At 41.0% G+C, this 16,209-nt stretch overlaps 1 protein-coding gene across 4 annotated transcripts in view; it reads right to left on the bottom strand.

The window, feature by feature from the left end:
* Window positions 1-15,075, bottom strand: part of CBLB (Cbl proto-oncogene B) — a 128,127-nt gene extending 113,052 nt beyond the window's left edge. Inside the window, exons 1-3 of one of the 4 annotated variants that reach the window (XM_032098366.1) lie at window positions 14,942-15,075; window positions 13,830-13,988; window positions 3,986-4,236 (exon numbers count right to left, since the gene is read on the bottom strand). In XM_032098366.1, coding sequence (XP_031954257.1) covers window positions 3,986-4,236; window positions 13,830-13,976 — 398 coding nt within the window. In that variant the 5' untranslated portion in view covers window positions 13,977-13,988; window positions 14,942-15,075. Of the gene's footprint in view, window positions 1-3,985; window positions 4,237-13,829; window positions 13,989-14,160; window positions 14,357-14,941 lie in introns of those variants that run through there. The other 3 variants (XM_032098363.1, XM_032098365.1, XM_032098364.1) reach the window with 3 other exon arrangements.
* Window positions 15,076-16,209: the final 1,134 nt, after the last annotated feature.

Below are 16,209 nucleotides of genomic sequence, written 5' to 3'. Positions count from 1 at the left end.
AAGACTTGAGAATATAAGAGTTCTGTGCCAACATTTAAACAAGCTGTACAATATCGAAACACATCATTTGAATCAAGACACCAAATGGCCAGATGCACAAGTGAATTTAGTAAGACTTTCTAGACAGAAACAGAAGTGGTTTTGTGATCACCTTGAAGGACTTCTTTGACATTTCCTGCATGCACACCTTTCTACACTGACCACAAAACCATCACAAGTCTTCTCCTCTTGATATCTTCATCCATACCATCCACTACTTAGGAAATATCCACCTTCCATCCTCCACTTCTGGAATACCCTTTAAAACAAACAGCCAACTAACTCTGGCTGAACCAAGGAGCATTTTAAGAGATTATTAAAAGTAAGTATACACACTGGTTTTATACTTTTCTGCCTCTCCTCATATAAAGGGCCTATAGCAGAAGGCAAGCAATATTAAGTCAGAGAATAAGTTGCATTTCAAGACATATTCTTCTAAGCATATGATTTACAGGAAATCACAGGAAACCTCCCACTTGTCTCCATTAGTAAGAACTGAAGGCTATGTCCAGCACCTTGAACGAATCCAAATGTAATCTCCCCACTGCCATTTTATTCTTCTTATAGTCTTATTATTATAACTTACGTTCTTGATTTCTACACCTGGCTAACACATTTGGCTCAAAAACTGCCATTCTACAAAGTTTTTATATTTTCTGAATGCATAATTCTGGAACGCAGCAAGAGGAAAGGAAGTTTGGACTTCACAGAAACTATGCTTTCCAGCTTTAGTTTACTTCCCAACAAAGGGCACAAAGAAAAGGAACGAAAAAAAGAAAAGACAACCCCAAAACCTTCAAAGACACGGAAAGCATTTTAAGAGTAGATAAGCCTGAACCAGTAATTCTAACAAGCTTGTGTTAATAACCTTTTAAAAAGTAACATTTGTGACAAAAAGATCTTAAAATTACTTCATTCATAGAAAAACTTTATGCAGCCTATATCCAGTACACTTTACAAAACTTACTGGACATTATCTCTTACTTCATTCAACAAGAACACTGAAAGGACCTAATTTTGTAGAAGACACCATACCCAGAAAATAGATGCAGTTAAGGACAAGAAACGAACTTGCAAACCCTATTTTCCCTTCTTAGCAAGACTCATCCAACAGAATACAGAATGACAGCACCAACTACTCTTAAATGGCTATCATATGCATTTGATATGGAAACAAGATGCTGTGCCAGTCAGATTATGTACAAATAGCTAAAACAAAAGCTTACACTGCATTAGTGCTGCTTCTCTAACTTGTTTCATCCACATGATCTTTGAAAACTAAAATTCATTCACAGGATCTTTGAAAACTAAAATTCATGATAAATTACTCACAATAGAGTAGTTTTGGTGTCATCACACAAATAAAATCAGATGTATATTGGCACCAGTTCCTAAATGTACCATCACTATAGAAGTGAAGATTAGTCAATAATGCTAATAGGCTAAAATTATACCAATCAAATTTATGAAGAATGAAGCATTTCTCTTTTCCATGATGCCCTTTTATCCAGAAACCAGTACAGAATAAGACTGAAAACCACAGAAACTGTTCAGGCGCTAAGATCTGCCTTGCCTTTTTTTAAAATTGACTATTTCCCAATATTTCTACTACAAACTGACTACTTCAATTTGACAGTCATTTTAGAAGCATCTTCAAAAATATCATCTTTAAATGATCACTCCTACAATTACATTATAATACTAACAAATAAGGTTAATGCAGGCATATGGGGAAGCAAAGAAGCTAAACACATTAACAATTCTTTTGCTAAGCTACCAAGAATTAGCATGATCAAGTATGTTGAAGCACTGCTTTGCAGTGCTCAAATACTTAGTCATATGGCTCAGCAAACAACTGTACCTTCATTCAACTTAAAACTAGGACAGAGATACAGATTAAGCATCATCAATACATGAAAGAGGATGCACTGAAATCATAAAGATATAGACTTTTACTTGGAATTACATGGGTCATGAGCTAATGAACTAATACTTACAGTTTTTTCGTTTAAGCAGTCTGACAGTCAGAATGCAATTTGTATAGGAAACACAACTAACAATTTGAACACAAGAAAAACATTTCTATTACACTCCTTTCCTCAAGCTCTGAACTCCACCAGTTAGGCAAAATAAGATAGTTGTCACCTTCTGAAACACTAATTTTAAAAGCCTGAAATAGTTACTGTGATTCAGTGCACTTCCTTAATATGATTTGTTTTAAAATCCCTCCTCTCCCACCATCTCATAAGAACGGCCCAAACAAACACACAGCAAATATGCTAACTGCACCTTCTTCAAAAACTCTGTGCTTCACAGAAGACATCCTACTATCACCACTGTTACCCTAATGCAGGAATGAAACGGGTAACTGGAAAGAAGCAACTCTAGCAACTAGATATAGTTACGAAGATACTGCCTGAATGACTGTACAGAGCTTACAGCAAGTACTTTGAAAAAGTGACATGGAAACTGCCTTTAATTTTTGCTAACTTTAAGCAAACCTGTAATCAGATTAGGATTTCATACAACACAGGTAAGTCAAAATAAAATCTGCTTATATAATTCAACCACTTCTGTCAAATTTCCCTTACCATAACAAGTTTGTATTTCCTTTGCAACTACTTATACCAAATGGGAGGCTTAAAATAGGCAGCCATAGGCTCAGTGTTGATAACTCTTTCAGGGGCTCTGGTAAGAATGCATCAACAGTGAAAACACTGCTTTACACACTTGCAAATTCAAACACAAAAAACATTCATACATTAAAATCTTTACTCATCACTAAAACATCTTAAACAGTGCATTTTGCTACTCTTGAGCATTTTTGCCAAAGTATATTCATAACAGGACAGTCTTTATGTTCTTTAAGAAAAAATTCCTTAGATGTCAAGCAAACTTCAGACACCCTACCAAGCCCAAAAGACTGCCACAGTAGACTGAATAGCTGTAATCATTGCCAAAGATCTGGAAGGAACATATGTCTAATTCAAACATAACAGCAGTGACATGTACAAGAATGTAGACATTTCACTGCTTCTACTGATAATTTCACCAGCTGTAGAACTACACTGCAGCCATGCCTGCCTCGGAGCTCAGGTGCAGACAGAAAGAACAGCAGGAATTCAATCCTCCATTCACTTGATTTCTCATTCCCCACTATCTCCTGTAAAAGGAGGAGACTTCAGAAAGAGCATAATCTCTTTCATTGGAATACATCTAAAGTTATACCACACAAGGCAAAGACTAAGGGCCACAACAATGTTGTATCCCACTCTTCTCAAAACAAGACTGCAGCTCTTGCACAGAATTTCCTGAAATATTATTTATTAAAATATTAGGTAATCAAATCAAATATTAAAAACCTCTTCAGTTACCACCAAGAGTGCAGATAAAGTGGACGTTAATTCCTTTTACTAAAAACTGAACCACTGCAAATCAAGAATCCATTAGGCTTCTGAAAAGGTTTCTCAGAATGAAACTAACATTATCATTACTTTACCATAACATCATGTAATACCTGAAAAATATGAACATTGTTTTGCTTCATTCCATCATTTGTGAAAACCCTAAGTCAATATTCATCATGGTTCCCAAAGTTTAAGAAACCAGGGTAGGAAGGAAGGTCAAGCTCAATCTAAGTTAACAGTCACTCTCTCTACCACAGGAAAAACTACATACTGTAAGCCCTGTGAATAAGTAATTACAATGAAATGAATGTTTTATGAAGGAAATGCACTTGGTTTTAAAGGTCACAAAATGACAGATAAGAGCATACAGTGAAACAAACCCAGCAAATTACTGATTGACCTGCAGGGTCAATGAATCCAAGCAATAAATATTTCTGCTCTTTGAATAATTAAAAATGTCAAAACAATGGCTGCAGACAACAGTGTTAAGAATGCAGACAGACCAGACAGTCTACTTCATATTTAAGTATTTCACTTACCTGTCCTGTGACTGCTCCTCATACATTCTTTCCTTCCCTTCTTTAAAGAGTCTTATGGCCCGTTTTGATTTTTTCATAAGACTGTCAATGTAGATTTTAAAATACTCATTTTCACTGAGTTGTGCGAGTTTCTGGTTGTCATCATACTTGCTCAGTATAAGTCGCAAATGTTGGTAAGTGTCAGGTAGAATGTCAAGTATATAAGGTGGGCTGTTCTTGAGTTGAAGCTTTGGGTTTTGGCACAATCTTACCTATAAGCAAAAACAAGAGAATGTAAAAGACAAGAAATACATTGAGACAAAAACTCATCTGTTATCTTCAGAGTTATTAGATGTAACATACTTCTCCAACCTCCAGTCCAAAAGAATTAAATCCTACTTCATTTATATTCTGTGAAATTCCAGCATAGTCTCTAATGTCAAAATAGGCAGAATTTGACTTAATCTTGTCACATCTATAAAGAGCAAACAAGCTTACCTACATATTTTGTGGGTTTGCCCTTAAAGTATGTCTTTTCCTGTCTAATATATGCTAAGGAACATATCAAAACACAGCATGCAACAAATGCCAAGAGCAGTACTTTCATACAGATCTGTTTGCTGCAGGTTAACTTACCTACAGATGTTTAAGTATCTACTAAGAACTGACATAAATTACTTTGTCATCTGCTGGCTCTCCATCTAACAATATAACCTCTTAGACCCTAGGGAAATTTAATTTTGAATGCTCTGCACATAAGAAAATGGTCTGAACTGTGACAGTGGTTCAAAAGTTATTAGCTACAACAGAGAAACTTAAAGTCACTCAAAAACAGATACTGTAAACCAGGAAACAAAATATTATAAATTCATTGTTTTTCAGCTCCTGGCTGGAATAGAAGTTCAGTACTTTGCTTTTGGCTGGATGGGGAGGTGTCCACCAAAGCTTCTTTCTCATTCCCCTACCCATAACAAAAGACTCATAGGTCAAGACAGGGACACGGAGAGATCATTCACCAAATACTGTCACAGGTAGAATAGACTCTACTTGGGGAATTTAATTTATTTAATTACCAATCAAATCAGATTAGGGTAACAAGAAAATAAAACCAAAGCTTAAAAACACATTCCATCCACCACTCCCTCCTTCCTGGGCCTAATTTTACTCTCCAGTCTACCTCCTCCCCCCAGTAGCACAGGGGGATGGTGAATGGGGGCTGTGGTCAGTTCATCACACCTTGTCTCTGCCACTCCTTCCTCCTCAGTGGGAGGACTCCTCATACTCTTCCCTTGCTCCCACAGGAGACAGTCATCCTTGAACCTCCCCAACATGAGTCTCTCCCACAGACCACAGTTCCTCATGAACTCCTCTAGAACATGTCCCTTCCACAGGGTGCAGTCTTTCAGGAACACACAGCTCCAGCATGGGTCCTCTCCACGGTTACAAGTCCCACCAGGAAATCTGCTCCAGTGTGGGCTCCTCTCTCCATGGGAGCACAGGTCCTGCCAGGAGCCTGTCTTAGCACAGGTTCCTCATGGTGTCACAACCTCCTTCAAGCATCAACCTGCTCCAGCATGGGGAGCTCTATGGCTTACAGTGAATGTTGGCTCTACTGTGAACCTGCAGGGCAACCTCTGCTCCAGCACCTGGAACACCTACCTCCCCTTCCACTGAGCTGGGTGGCTGCACAGTTGTTTCTCTCACATATTCTCACTCCCCTCTTCCCTGGCAGCAATTTTCTTCTGCACAGTAGCTTTTCTCCCCTCTTCAAGGCATTACCCCAGAGGCACCACTGCTGCTGATGGGATGCCAGCAGCAGGCCCATCTTGGAGCTGGCTGGCACTATATCTATGGGACAAGGGGGAAGCTTCTGGCAATGCCTCAGAGAAACTACCCCTGTAGCCCTTCACAAATAAACTTTGTCACTTAAACCAAATAGAAGAAAACATCTCAATGGACTTGGAAACACTGTGATCCCAAATGGCATAAATATTAATTGAATGTATATTACTCAAAGAATAAGTTCAGACTAATCAAATACCTTTATTTGAATCTAGTCTCCACTGAAAACATTTCTGGAAGACAAAAGTACTCACTGTTTCCTACACATCCTTAACATAACAAGATCAGAATTGTCTCCTGGCTATCTAAATTTTCTGATAGTTTGTTCTGTAATGTTCTGTTCTAGAAAGAAGAGAGACTAAAACTAACATGTAGTTTTTGACTGCTGGTGCACTGAGCTATTCAGGCTCAGCTAAAACATTGCATAGGGACACATTCTAGATATGTGTGCATCTGTACAGATGCAAATACTTATAAAAGAATTAAGACCATGTGGTATCAAAGTTTTATAGGCATCATTTGGAGATTGCCACATTATATATTAGTGACTTTGGCATTCTTTTGAGGTAGCTAATGAGTTTATAAAAACATCTTAATACTGCTGAAAGTAGATTCCTATTCATCTATCAACTTGAAAAAAGTAGTCTTGAGCATTTCTGGGTGAGAGGGGAACAAGCCTGTATCCTATAACACTCAGCTCTCTAAACTCAAAGCTCTATCACTATTGCTGACCTCTCCTGCAATTTCTACATCTACACCATTAAGAAATTCACTGTCTTAAGACTACTGCCACTAACAGACCTTCATGCACCCCAAACAGCAAAACAAACACGAAATCGTTTCTTACCCTCTGACACGTACACAGCACAAGAACACAAGCAGGCAATTAGACTGAGGTAACAGGGGGTCATAGTTAGAAAAGTGGAGATAGAGTGGACAAACGTCAAGCACTACGAAGCTTTTAAGAAGTCAAGCACCATTCAAAACAGTATTTAAAACATGACACAATAGGTCTCCTCATTTCACTGATTGTTATTATAGTAATTTCTATTATTCTTTCAACTTTTAGACCAAGTGATACATCAGGAAGCCTTCTGATGTGTTGTAGAACAGTCCTTATCCCAGAGAAATTTACACCTCAGTAGGAAAAAAAAAAAGAAAGCAGGCAAGTATGAATACATGAGCTGTTCAACATGCTGAAGAGTGGTTCAGACACTGAACACTAGCAGTTTGGTATTTCTAGGTATAAACAGCGAAGTTTCACAGCAAGCTCTCAATTTAATGGCTTATAAAGGAATTCCTTTAAGTTCCGAAGGAGCTGGAAGCTGGAAGGAAAGAAAAAAAAAAGTACAGCATAAAGGTATTTGATCATCTCTTGACCGGTAATGAATTCTGGAAACTGCAATCCAGAACTGCAAGAGACCTTGAAACTGAAAATAATTTGTTTATATTTTATGTGATAAAGATAAGGCCATCAGAACAAAAAAAAAGGAACAACAGGGCCCCAGTTGTGGGTTAGGAGATGTCTAAAGCAGCATTCTCAAAGAATAAAGGTTGGATATGACAGCATACTTTCAAGCTCAGAAAAGCACTGAAGTTAAGCTGACAGGTAGAATTCTCTAAGGAGATTTCAGAAACATGGGCAAAGAATCTTACATGTGTAGACAGACCTGAAAATCATCCATGCAGAGACATACATGAATGTCTTTTAGTAGAAGAGTTAGAAGAACTGGAATCCCAAACACAGAAGTGAAAATCTTTATGAAAAATAGATTTTTTCCCTCTGAACTTTGAGTTCACTGTGACTTCTGATTTAGTGAAAACTTGAAACCAGACTGACATTCTTCACAAGATGAACTACAGGTGACACAAATCTGTCACTGATAAGGCCTTACAACTTTCTGACGTAACAAGTACAAGGAAAAAAAAAATCTGAAGATCAAAATGTTTATTCAGAGAAAAAAAGTCAGCAATGAGAGCAGACCACAAGCAGAGGTGGCTTCAGTAATTTTGAATTACTTATTTATCCTAACTTAAATCTCATGAACAAAGAATTAATTATCTTTCTGAAGTTTATCTTTTCGATCAGATATGCCAACAAGCAAAATATAAGTGATTTCACATGTATTAGAAATACCATTAAAATATCATTTATACTAGAACTACCATTCTTGTTATTAGAACAAGAAAAAGCAATTTGCTTATGCTGGTTGCTGTATTTTCAACAGTCAGTCCATATACAAAAAGAATATCCAGTTATAGAGAAGAACTAGTTTCTCTTTCAGAAGTTCTAGAAAGTTTTCCTCAGTCTCACGTCATTACATACAAGATGGTTTACAAGGCTTCACTTTCTGCTGAATTTGAAGAGATAAATACGGCACATAACCAGGACCTTCCATTTTAGAACAAGCTTTTAAGAAAGCCAAACAAAATTCATCAACACCTTCATTAGTTTTATTCACTATAAGTGAAAAAAAATACTAATACGAAGTTCAAGTCAGTGATCCACTGAAGTAGTATAGGGTTTTCTTCACTTCACAGAGTACACAAGGCTTCAAAGGAAGTCTGTAAAGAGATGGTTGGTAAACCATATGGTTTCCAGTCAGGATGTCCTGACACATACCACAGCAGTTCACAATTAAAAGTAAGCAACAAGAAATGACACCTGCTGACGCAAAAGGTTTGCCAAGAACTTTCTTCAAAAGAAAACAGAACTCAAAACAAACAAACAAAAAAAACCCCAACACCCCTAAAGTAAAGACCGCTATATTGCACTTTACACCAACACATTCGGAGAGGACATGAATCATACCACTCTGTGATTTTTGTATTGTTATGACTGGAAGTAAGCATGTATATATTTAGCAGGCACTCAGTGTAAAAAATGAAAAGAAGTACGCAAGTTAGTAAAAAATAGCTCTTATTGAGGCAAATTGAGGCAAAATTAAGCTCCTTTCACGAGCTCACACTCAGGGAAAATCCAAGTACTTAATCCAGAATCACAGAAACAATAGGAGTGCAACTCTGAAAACTGAAGCGATACCCTAATCTACCAGAAACTGATTTTGAAACAGTTAACTCTGGAACTTCCAGACAAGGTAACTCTAGTTCCTTTGCAGAAAGAACATTAACCCCCCTCTTCCCTCCTCTCCTCCCCCACCCCTATCTAAAATAAATGCCACTACTCATAACACTTTTAAAGATATTTGACTTAAATTATAAGGCGTTATTTCATAGCCTCATTAGAGATTAGAGTAATGGAGGCCTATTGTACATAGACAAATTAATTTCTTGCTAAAAACTATCTTCTATACACTTTTTAAAGCAAGGTTGAAAGCCCTTGACTCATTTGACAAAAGGACCCTTGTCCAAGCAAAGTATAGCAGCTTTAACACAATCTGTTTAAACACCTAATGCTAGTCTAAGACAATACAAGGAAAGTAACTCAGCTAAAACAGTATCTAATGAGTAGGACATCCGCTAAACACTGTTTTCAGCTGCAGTGAATGGACTAGAACAATTGAAGCATCAGTGCTTACACACTTCCAAAACCACACTTCCAAGTCACCCAACTGAAGGAACATCTCCTGACAAAACAGTCAAAGAATTAGGAAACGCTTTGACACACCACAAACAGCATAAAGGTAGCTCCGCAGTTACCGTAACACTTCTCCAGCAATCCACAACATCCAATGCAACCAACAATGAATTCTGAAAAACTTAATCAGGAGGGGCTAATAAGGAAAATGGTCCAAGTTTGAACATTATGCTTCTTCGACACAGATTTCTTCCTGCCTGAAGTTACCTTAACTGCAACGCATTTGATTTGGCGCATAAATAAAGCTCTCATGAGAATATAAGTAAAGGTGACCCAAACACCAATCTTTTTGCCTGAAAATACAGTAAGTGCTTGCTCAACAGCTACCACACTGCAACTGAGCCATATGTTTCCATAGGGGAAGAATAAACAAGAATGCTGATGCCACAGACACACAAGGACAGTTGACTTTGGAGGGTGATTTTACTCTCTTCCAACTAGAAAGAGAGAAGCTTCTGTTTCTCTGTTTAATTTTGTATTCTTTTTCTATAAGCAGCATGTGCAGGACATAAGATTTCCTACCAATTTTGACTGTAGAATCAATTACACGAAGCTTCGCACACACAGTTTCAGCTACCATGCTCTTTATACTCAGATGCTGACAGATGTTAATTTAAAGAAAACCACAATATTAAGCCGCAGAGGTAACACAGCTTTTACTCACTAAGTCAATAGTGTAAGCTTTGGAGATGCACTCTAGTTTGCTCTTAAATAATTACTAAACAGCAAATCAATGCCATCCCCATTTATACAGAGTCAAGCAACTGGTGGGCCATGACATTGCACCCAAATAGTTCAGGCAATATTGTTAATCTTCATAGTAGAAAATTTAATTATTTCCAGGCCCAATGCATAGGAGGAATGAAAAGTGATTGAAAGTTGATGAAATATTTCTGTTTTAAGAATCCTGTTCAGAATGTGTCATGATTTTCTCAGTTTGAATCCCACAAGAGTGAAGTGTGAAAAAACAGTACTGACAACCCTAAATAGCCCAAGCAGTAAACTGACCTAACTACTCCAATGTTTACATAGTAGTAATTCTCTCCCAAGGCTAGTCTCGACATACCGTTATTCTCTAATATTAATACATGGCTAGGGTCTAGGTTTTAAAAACCATTAGGTTTACAATCTCACAAAAAAAAAAATCTCATGTCATTTATACACAGTTTAAAGGAAGACCTGAGTTATTTGTTAACAATATTCATTTTTCATTTATTTACAGGATAGAAACTTTCTAAAATATACATCATATTTTAAAAGTAGTAGTTTGTTTCCTACAAGTCCAGAAAGATGTGGTCAACTTTCTTAAACAATGCTAGCATTGGAAAGAAAGGCTAGCCTTCTAAACCATAAAAGAAATATTATCCTTTGCATTGCACAGGAATTAAACAAAGTATTTTTGGTTCTTAATGGTAAAGCTACTGCTTACCCATGAGAAAAGCAGTAGGGAAACCTGACATTGATGCTAACCATTGCTTTCCCTTTAATAATGCAGTTAGTATTGTAAATTCACTTAAGACATACCAACAAACCACAAAAAGTACAGATTCCAGTGTATGAAGTACAAAAAGGAAAGATATATAGACAGATAGCAATTTACATTCACTGATTACCTACATGCAGATTTTTTTAATTCCTTGCAAGAACGTTGCTTACGGTGACTTTTACAAACAAGGCTCTAAGCAGGAGCACTATTCCAACATTCTCTCCTGCTAAAGAACTCTTTTTCAAAAAGTCCATTATTATTTTCAGACTGGTAGTAAAAGTTTAAAGAGAAAACTCCCCAACAGAACTGCAGTATTCTGCCTATTCCAACCTAAAGTATCAGCCCATGGCAAAGTGGTATTATCATGAAACCTGAACAATTTGAAAGCAGGACACATAACCAATTCTACACAAAGAAGTTTGCATGGTGTCTAGGTAGCCAGAATTTTTGCATACACCACAAAACCACCCTCATAGTACAGTTCTGATAGGGTAGGAACGTTTGTAGTATTAGTTAATCCCTTATTGTTGCAAACAAGTAATTCATACAGAATGCCTCATCTGCCAGAGGACAAAATTACAGAAAGAAATCAAAGGAAGGTGAAAGACAGCAATTATAAGAAAGAAAAAAATGCAAACCAGAAATTATTGAGCTCTGCTGCTAGTTTTTAAGGCTGCTCTTTTTTCATTGTTTGGTCAAGATAATAGTTTTGCTTTGCTTCCATCCTTCATTTTCTTAACATCTTTAGAATGGGAGAAAACTTCAGCTACCTTACTGCAGCAGTAAGATGGTTATCACAGCTACCATAGTTAAAGAATAAACAAGCATAACGACTGTTATTACAACAAGTAAAACAGACCTCCAAGCCACAGCCTTACTATGGGTACCACCCCACTGACTTGGCAGAGCAACTGCCTTCGCTAGGTACTCATTTGATCAGTGACCCACCACAGAAATCAGTCATAGGACACACTCCAGAAATGGGATTTAAAACAACAGTTGATCGAGCAAGTTTCTATTTCTGATTTTAATCCCTGGGTTTGATCTAGACAGAGGAAAAAATTACCTTCCTGTGCCTACTGCCACACAAAGCTATGAGATTTAAATTTGTTTGCCAGGATATTAAATTTGCTCAAACACCCTTTCAGTACAAGTACCAAATGCTAAAAACTCAAGCAACAAGCTAGAGCATTCTCACACTATGACATCATCCTGTCTGGTATACTTCAATACAATTTGGAAATAAAATTTGATTAACTGAGAGCAGCTTAAAGAGGATACATTAAAGATCCAAATTGAGGACACTTATCCAGTAAAATGTAAAAGGAAGCACAGCACAATGTCCAGCTGTTCCAGTGACTTCTACCAAACAGGCCTTCCTGGCTGTTGTGATGGGCTGTGACAAATACAGTTATCCTGTATTCAATGAGTGAAAGCAATCCAGAACTCTAAGCAGTAGGGTAAAGACTTTCTGGTAACTGTGATTATACAAACAAATCAGGGTATAACCATACCATATAGATCTGTAAAAGGCCTGACACAGGGAAAACAGAGCTATGCATTCCCCATGCGGTTCCAACAACAAACCAAATTCCTAGTTTCCAAGCTGAAAACTTCCTCCTACTGAAGAAGAGTACCTACTTTTGAGTATTTATACTTGCACTTCTTAGTACAAGAGACCTCACTAGTAACAGCATCCTGACCACTGACAGGCAAATGTCAACAAAGTCTTTGTGATAATAACCATTTTTATCAAAGCTGGGGTTTCAGTTTATAATCACTATCAGTAAATGCAGTGGAAATGCAAACACTGTTCTTGGAGCAACAAAAAAGAGCCTACAAGGACTTAAAAAATACTTAAGCACTTGTAAAGGCATATTATATAAAATAGTCTCCACCCTGCCAGTATAACTAATGATGAACATTAAGAAATGTTGAACATCTTATTTTACAAGAGCCACAGGGAAAGCAAAGAGTTACACTAAGTCACAAATAACCACTGAGTTAAAAAGTGGTAACTGTATTGCCATACAGACCCAAGGCCAACAGGTAGTAATCCTCACTGCTCAGAAGTTTCAAGAGGAAGCTTTTAAGTATCACCCCGTGTGCAAAGCACAGTGTCTGAATCTCCTGAACAGCAATCCATGTTACAATCAAACTGTTCCTACCATTGGTAAGGCACTCCCCTAGATAATCACGATACAAGCTGTCATTTCATAGACTACTAAATAAAATGTACGAGGCTCATGAGGGGAAGCATAAGAGCTAAAAAGCTATAGCCTATCCCCCCACTTCCTGAAAAACTAGTTTCAGCATAGTGTATTTCTAGTTTCCAAATTAAGAGTAGACGTACTCGTAAGTCATTAAAATGCAGAACACATACTTAAAAAGTTAGGCATGCCATACTAATCTGTTTACTAAACTGACAAGAGTGACATCCCCCAGTCCCCCCGCAGATTCCTAAAAGCACAAACACATCTATGTTGCCATCACCAACATACTCACAGGACAATTAGCTTAACTGACATTTAATACTTCAGAGGTCTTGTTTGCAGACTAACAGTGTGATCCAACACGAAACACAGATAATATGTGATTACGAGTCTAAGTTAAGCAGCTTTTGATTGGGACAGCTCTTCAACTTTGAGTCATTTTAAAGGATCTGAAAATAACAATAGCCTAAGGCAAACACACACATTTGTTTTCCTTCCACAAACCAAGATTAAAAAAGACATAGCCAGAGGCCACTGAAAAGGAAAAAAAAAAAAAAATAAAAAGACAAATGATGCTTAAATAACCTAAAACATAAGTCCCCTTACGTCCCGAGGCACATGCAGCACAGCACTCAGAGCCGCAGGAAGAAGCTGTTTTGCCCATGTGTACCTATTTAAATAGCCCCATTCTTCACCGTGTATACACGGACACACAGAGACACCCACCACTTTGTCCATAAGCTTCCAGGTCTTCTCCACAGTCCTGCGGTCGGCAGCTGCCTGCTTGGGGGGGCCCACAGCATCCTGAATGGCATCAATGAAGCCCAGGATCCGTCCCTTGCGCGGGTTCCGGCCGTTGAGGGAATTGGCCATCTGGGAGCCAAGCTGGCCGCAACGACAGAGAAACACAGGCTCACAAGGTGCTCCGAAAACATCTTGTCATAGAACCCGCCGCAGCCTGCGAGGCAACACTTCCTTCTCCACGGGCAGGAAAGGGCAAGATCAGGGCACGTTTAGGAACAAGCTTAACTTTTCATGACAATCAGCGTAAAACCACCTGGCCCAGGTTTACATGGGCAGAAGCGATCCCGGATTTATTGTCAATACCGACAGTCGGGAGAGGGGAACACAGCCGCGCCCGGCTCCGCGCCGCGCCGCTGCCGGTCCCTGCGCCCGCCGGCCGCGGGCACATGCCCGGCACCGCACAACAAAAGAGGCCGCGGCGGAGCGGGAAGAGGGAGCAGAGGAAGGCAGCGCAGAGAGCAGGCAGGCAGGAACCCGCAGGGCAGGCGGGGGCAGCTGCACGCACACGGACCTGGCTCACGCATACGCACACACTGGCACCGCACGGCCGTGTGTGGCTCACGCATACGCACACACTGGCACCGCACGGCCGTGTGCCAAGGGCGAGAGCGGCCGCCGGGAAAGCCGGGAGCAGGCGGCGGCAGGGAGGCTCCTCAGCGCCCGCGGCGGAGCGGAGCACAGGCGAAGCGTCTCTCCGGACGAGGCTCTCCTCCCTCCAGCCGCGGCGGCTTCAATGCCGCGGGAAGCAGGCGGAGCGCATCCCGCCCCGCCACCCGCGCCCGTCCCGGCTCCGCGCCGGCCGCCCCGCAGGACTCTGCCCCGTGCGGCTGCTGCTGGCGGCGGGAGGGAGAGCGCTGCCCCACGGGGAAGAGCGGAGAGCTACTGCCCCGCCGCCCGCGTCGCCCTCCCGGACCCCAGCCCAGCCCGCCCGGCGGGGGGGTGGAAATGTGCGCGCGTGTGTGGAGAGTCCTACAGGCACATGCAAAAGAGACAGAGAGAGAGAGAGAGAGAGAGAGAGAGAGATGCACACGCACAGGTCTGTCTGTGGCACCGCTCGCAGCCCCCGGCAGGCTATGGTCTCCCCGCACTCCTAGGAAGTGAGGCTGGCTCCCCGGCGGCGGCGACCCCGCTCCTTCTCCCGCGCCCGCCCCCTCCCCGCGGCGCGCTGGCGGCCGCTCCTCTCCTCGGAACATGCCCACCCCCAGGACAACACTCCGTGCGCGCCTGCGCGCCGCGCCGCAGCGCGGCCCTCTGCCCGGGGGCGGGAACGCTGCCGCCCTACAGCCAATCACAAGGGCAGGCCGCGCTTGATTGACGCGGCATCCAGCAAATGGGCGCGGGCGTGGGCACGGGGCGGGGCGGCGGCCGGGAGAGGGCTCGGGGTGGGGAAGGGGCGGGAAGGAGCGGCCGGCAGGGGTGGGAGTGGTGGCAGAGCCGGCCCCTGGCTGCGGCCGGGCCGAGGGGGGTGGGGTTCCGGTCCCACCTGGTGGCGCTGGCTAAGGGGCAGCCTGAGACCTTTGGGGGTGATGGGGGCCGGGTGGGGGTTGCCTTCATGGGGATGGTGACGTTGTCCCTGGCTGTGGGGTCTGCAGGGGCTGTGGCAGTGTGTCCGTCCTTCCCCTCGTGGGGCTGTGGGATCCCTGCCTGTGGGAGCGCTTCGAGTGTGTTAACAACCAATAGTTCCTGCTGCCTTTTCGAGTGCGCTGCCTTTGCGCTTCCCCTTCGCGCATTTGGGAGTTTGCTGGGGTTTTTTGTGGCCACAAAGAACAAGAACTTTTTTTCCCTCTGTCTGGTTTCTTTTCTTCTTTTTGTTTTTCTTACTCTTTTCTTGAGAGCGAAGGAGCTTTGCTGTTAAGCAAGTGCTGAGATTTCCATGTTTCTGTGCTGGGAATGGGCTGGAGAGCTCCAAAAGGTGGTGAGGGAAAATGTAAGCACTTTCTAGTTTAAAAGATGCTCTTTTTTTGATACGAGCCCTTCCCCTGGGGATATGGTGAATAAAACTCAACTGATTGTCTGTTACACTTGAGCGCTGCAAAGAGTGAGGCTTACCTGCGTCGGGTACAAGACACTTGACTTCAGATCCTTTTGAAGATGGGCCAGGGAGTAATTATACTTTGCAAGGGTTTATCTTCTAGTTAGCTGTCATAAAAGGAAACAAAAATGCCACACTTAGCGTCAAAGTTTTTATTTTCTAAAGACAATTGTATTAGAGGAGTATTTTTAAGTTTGGGGTTTCAGAATTTCTGCAAATGTGGGTTTTGTAGTAGGTGTTTTGCAAATATTTCCTTTTTTAACGGTTTCC

This window comes from Corvus moneduloides, chromosome 2 (assembly GCF_009650955.1).
Source record: "Corvus moneduloides isolate bCorMon1 chromosome 2, bCorMon1.pri, whole genome shotgun sequence".
NCBI classification, from domain to species: domain Eukaryota; kingdom Metazoa; phylum Chordata; class Aves; order Passeriformes; family Corvidae; genus Corvus; species Corvus moneduloides.
Note: the sequence above shows the minus strand (reverse complement) of the source record. Positions and strands in the feature narration are given on the sequence as shown.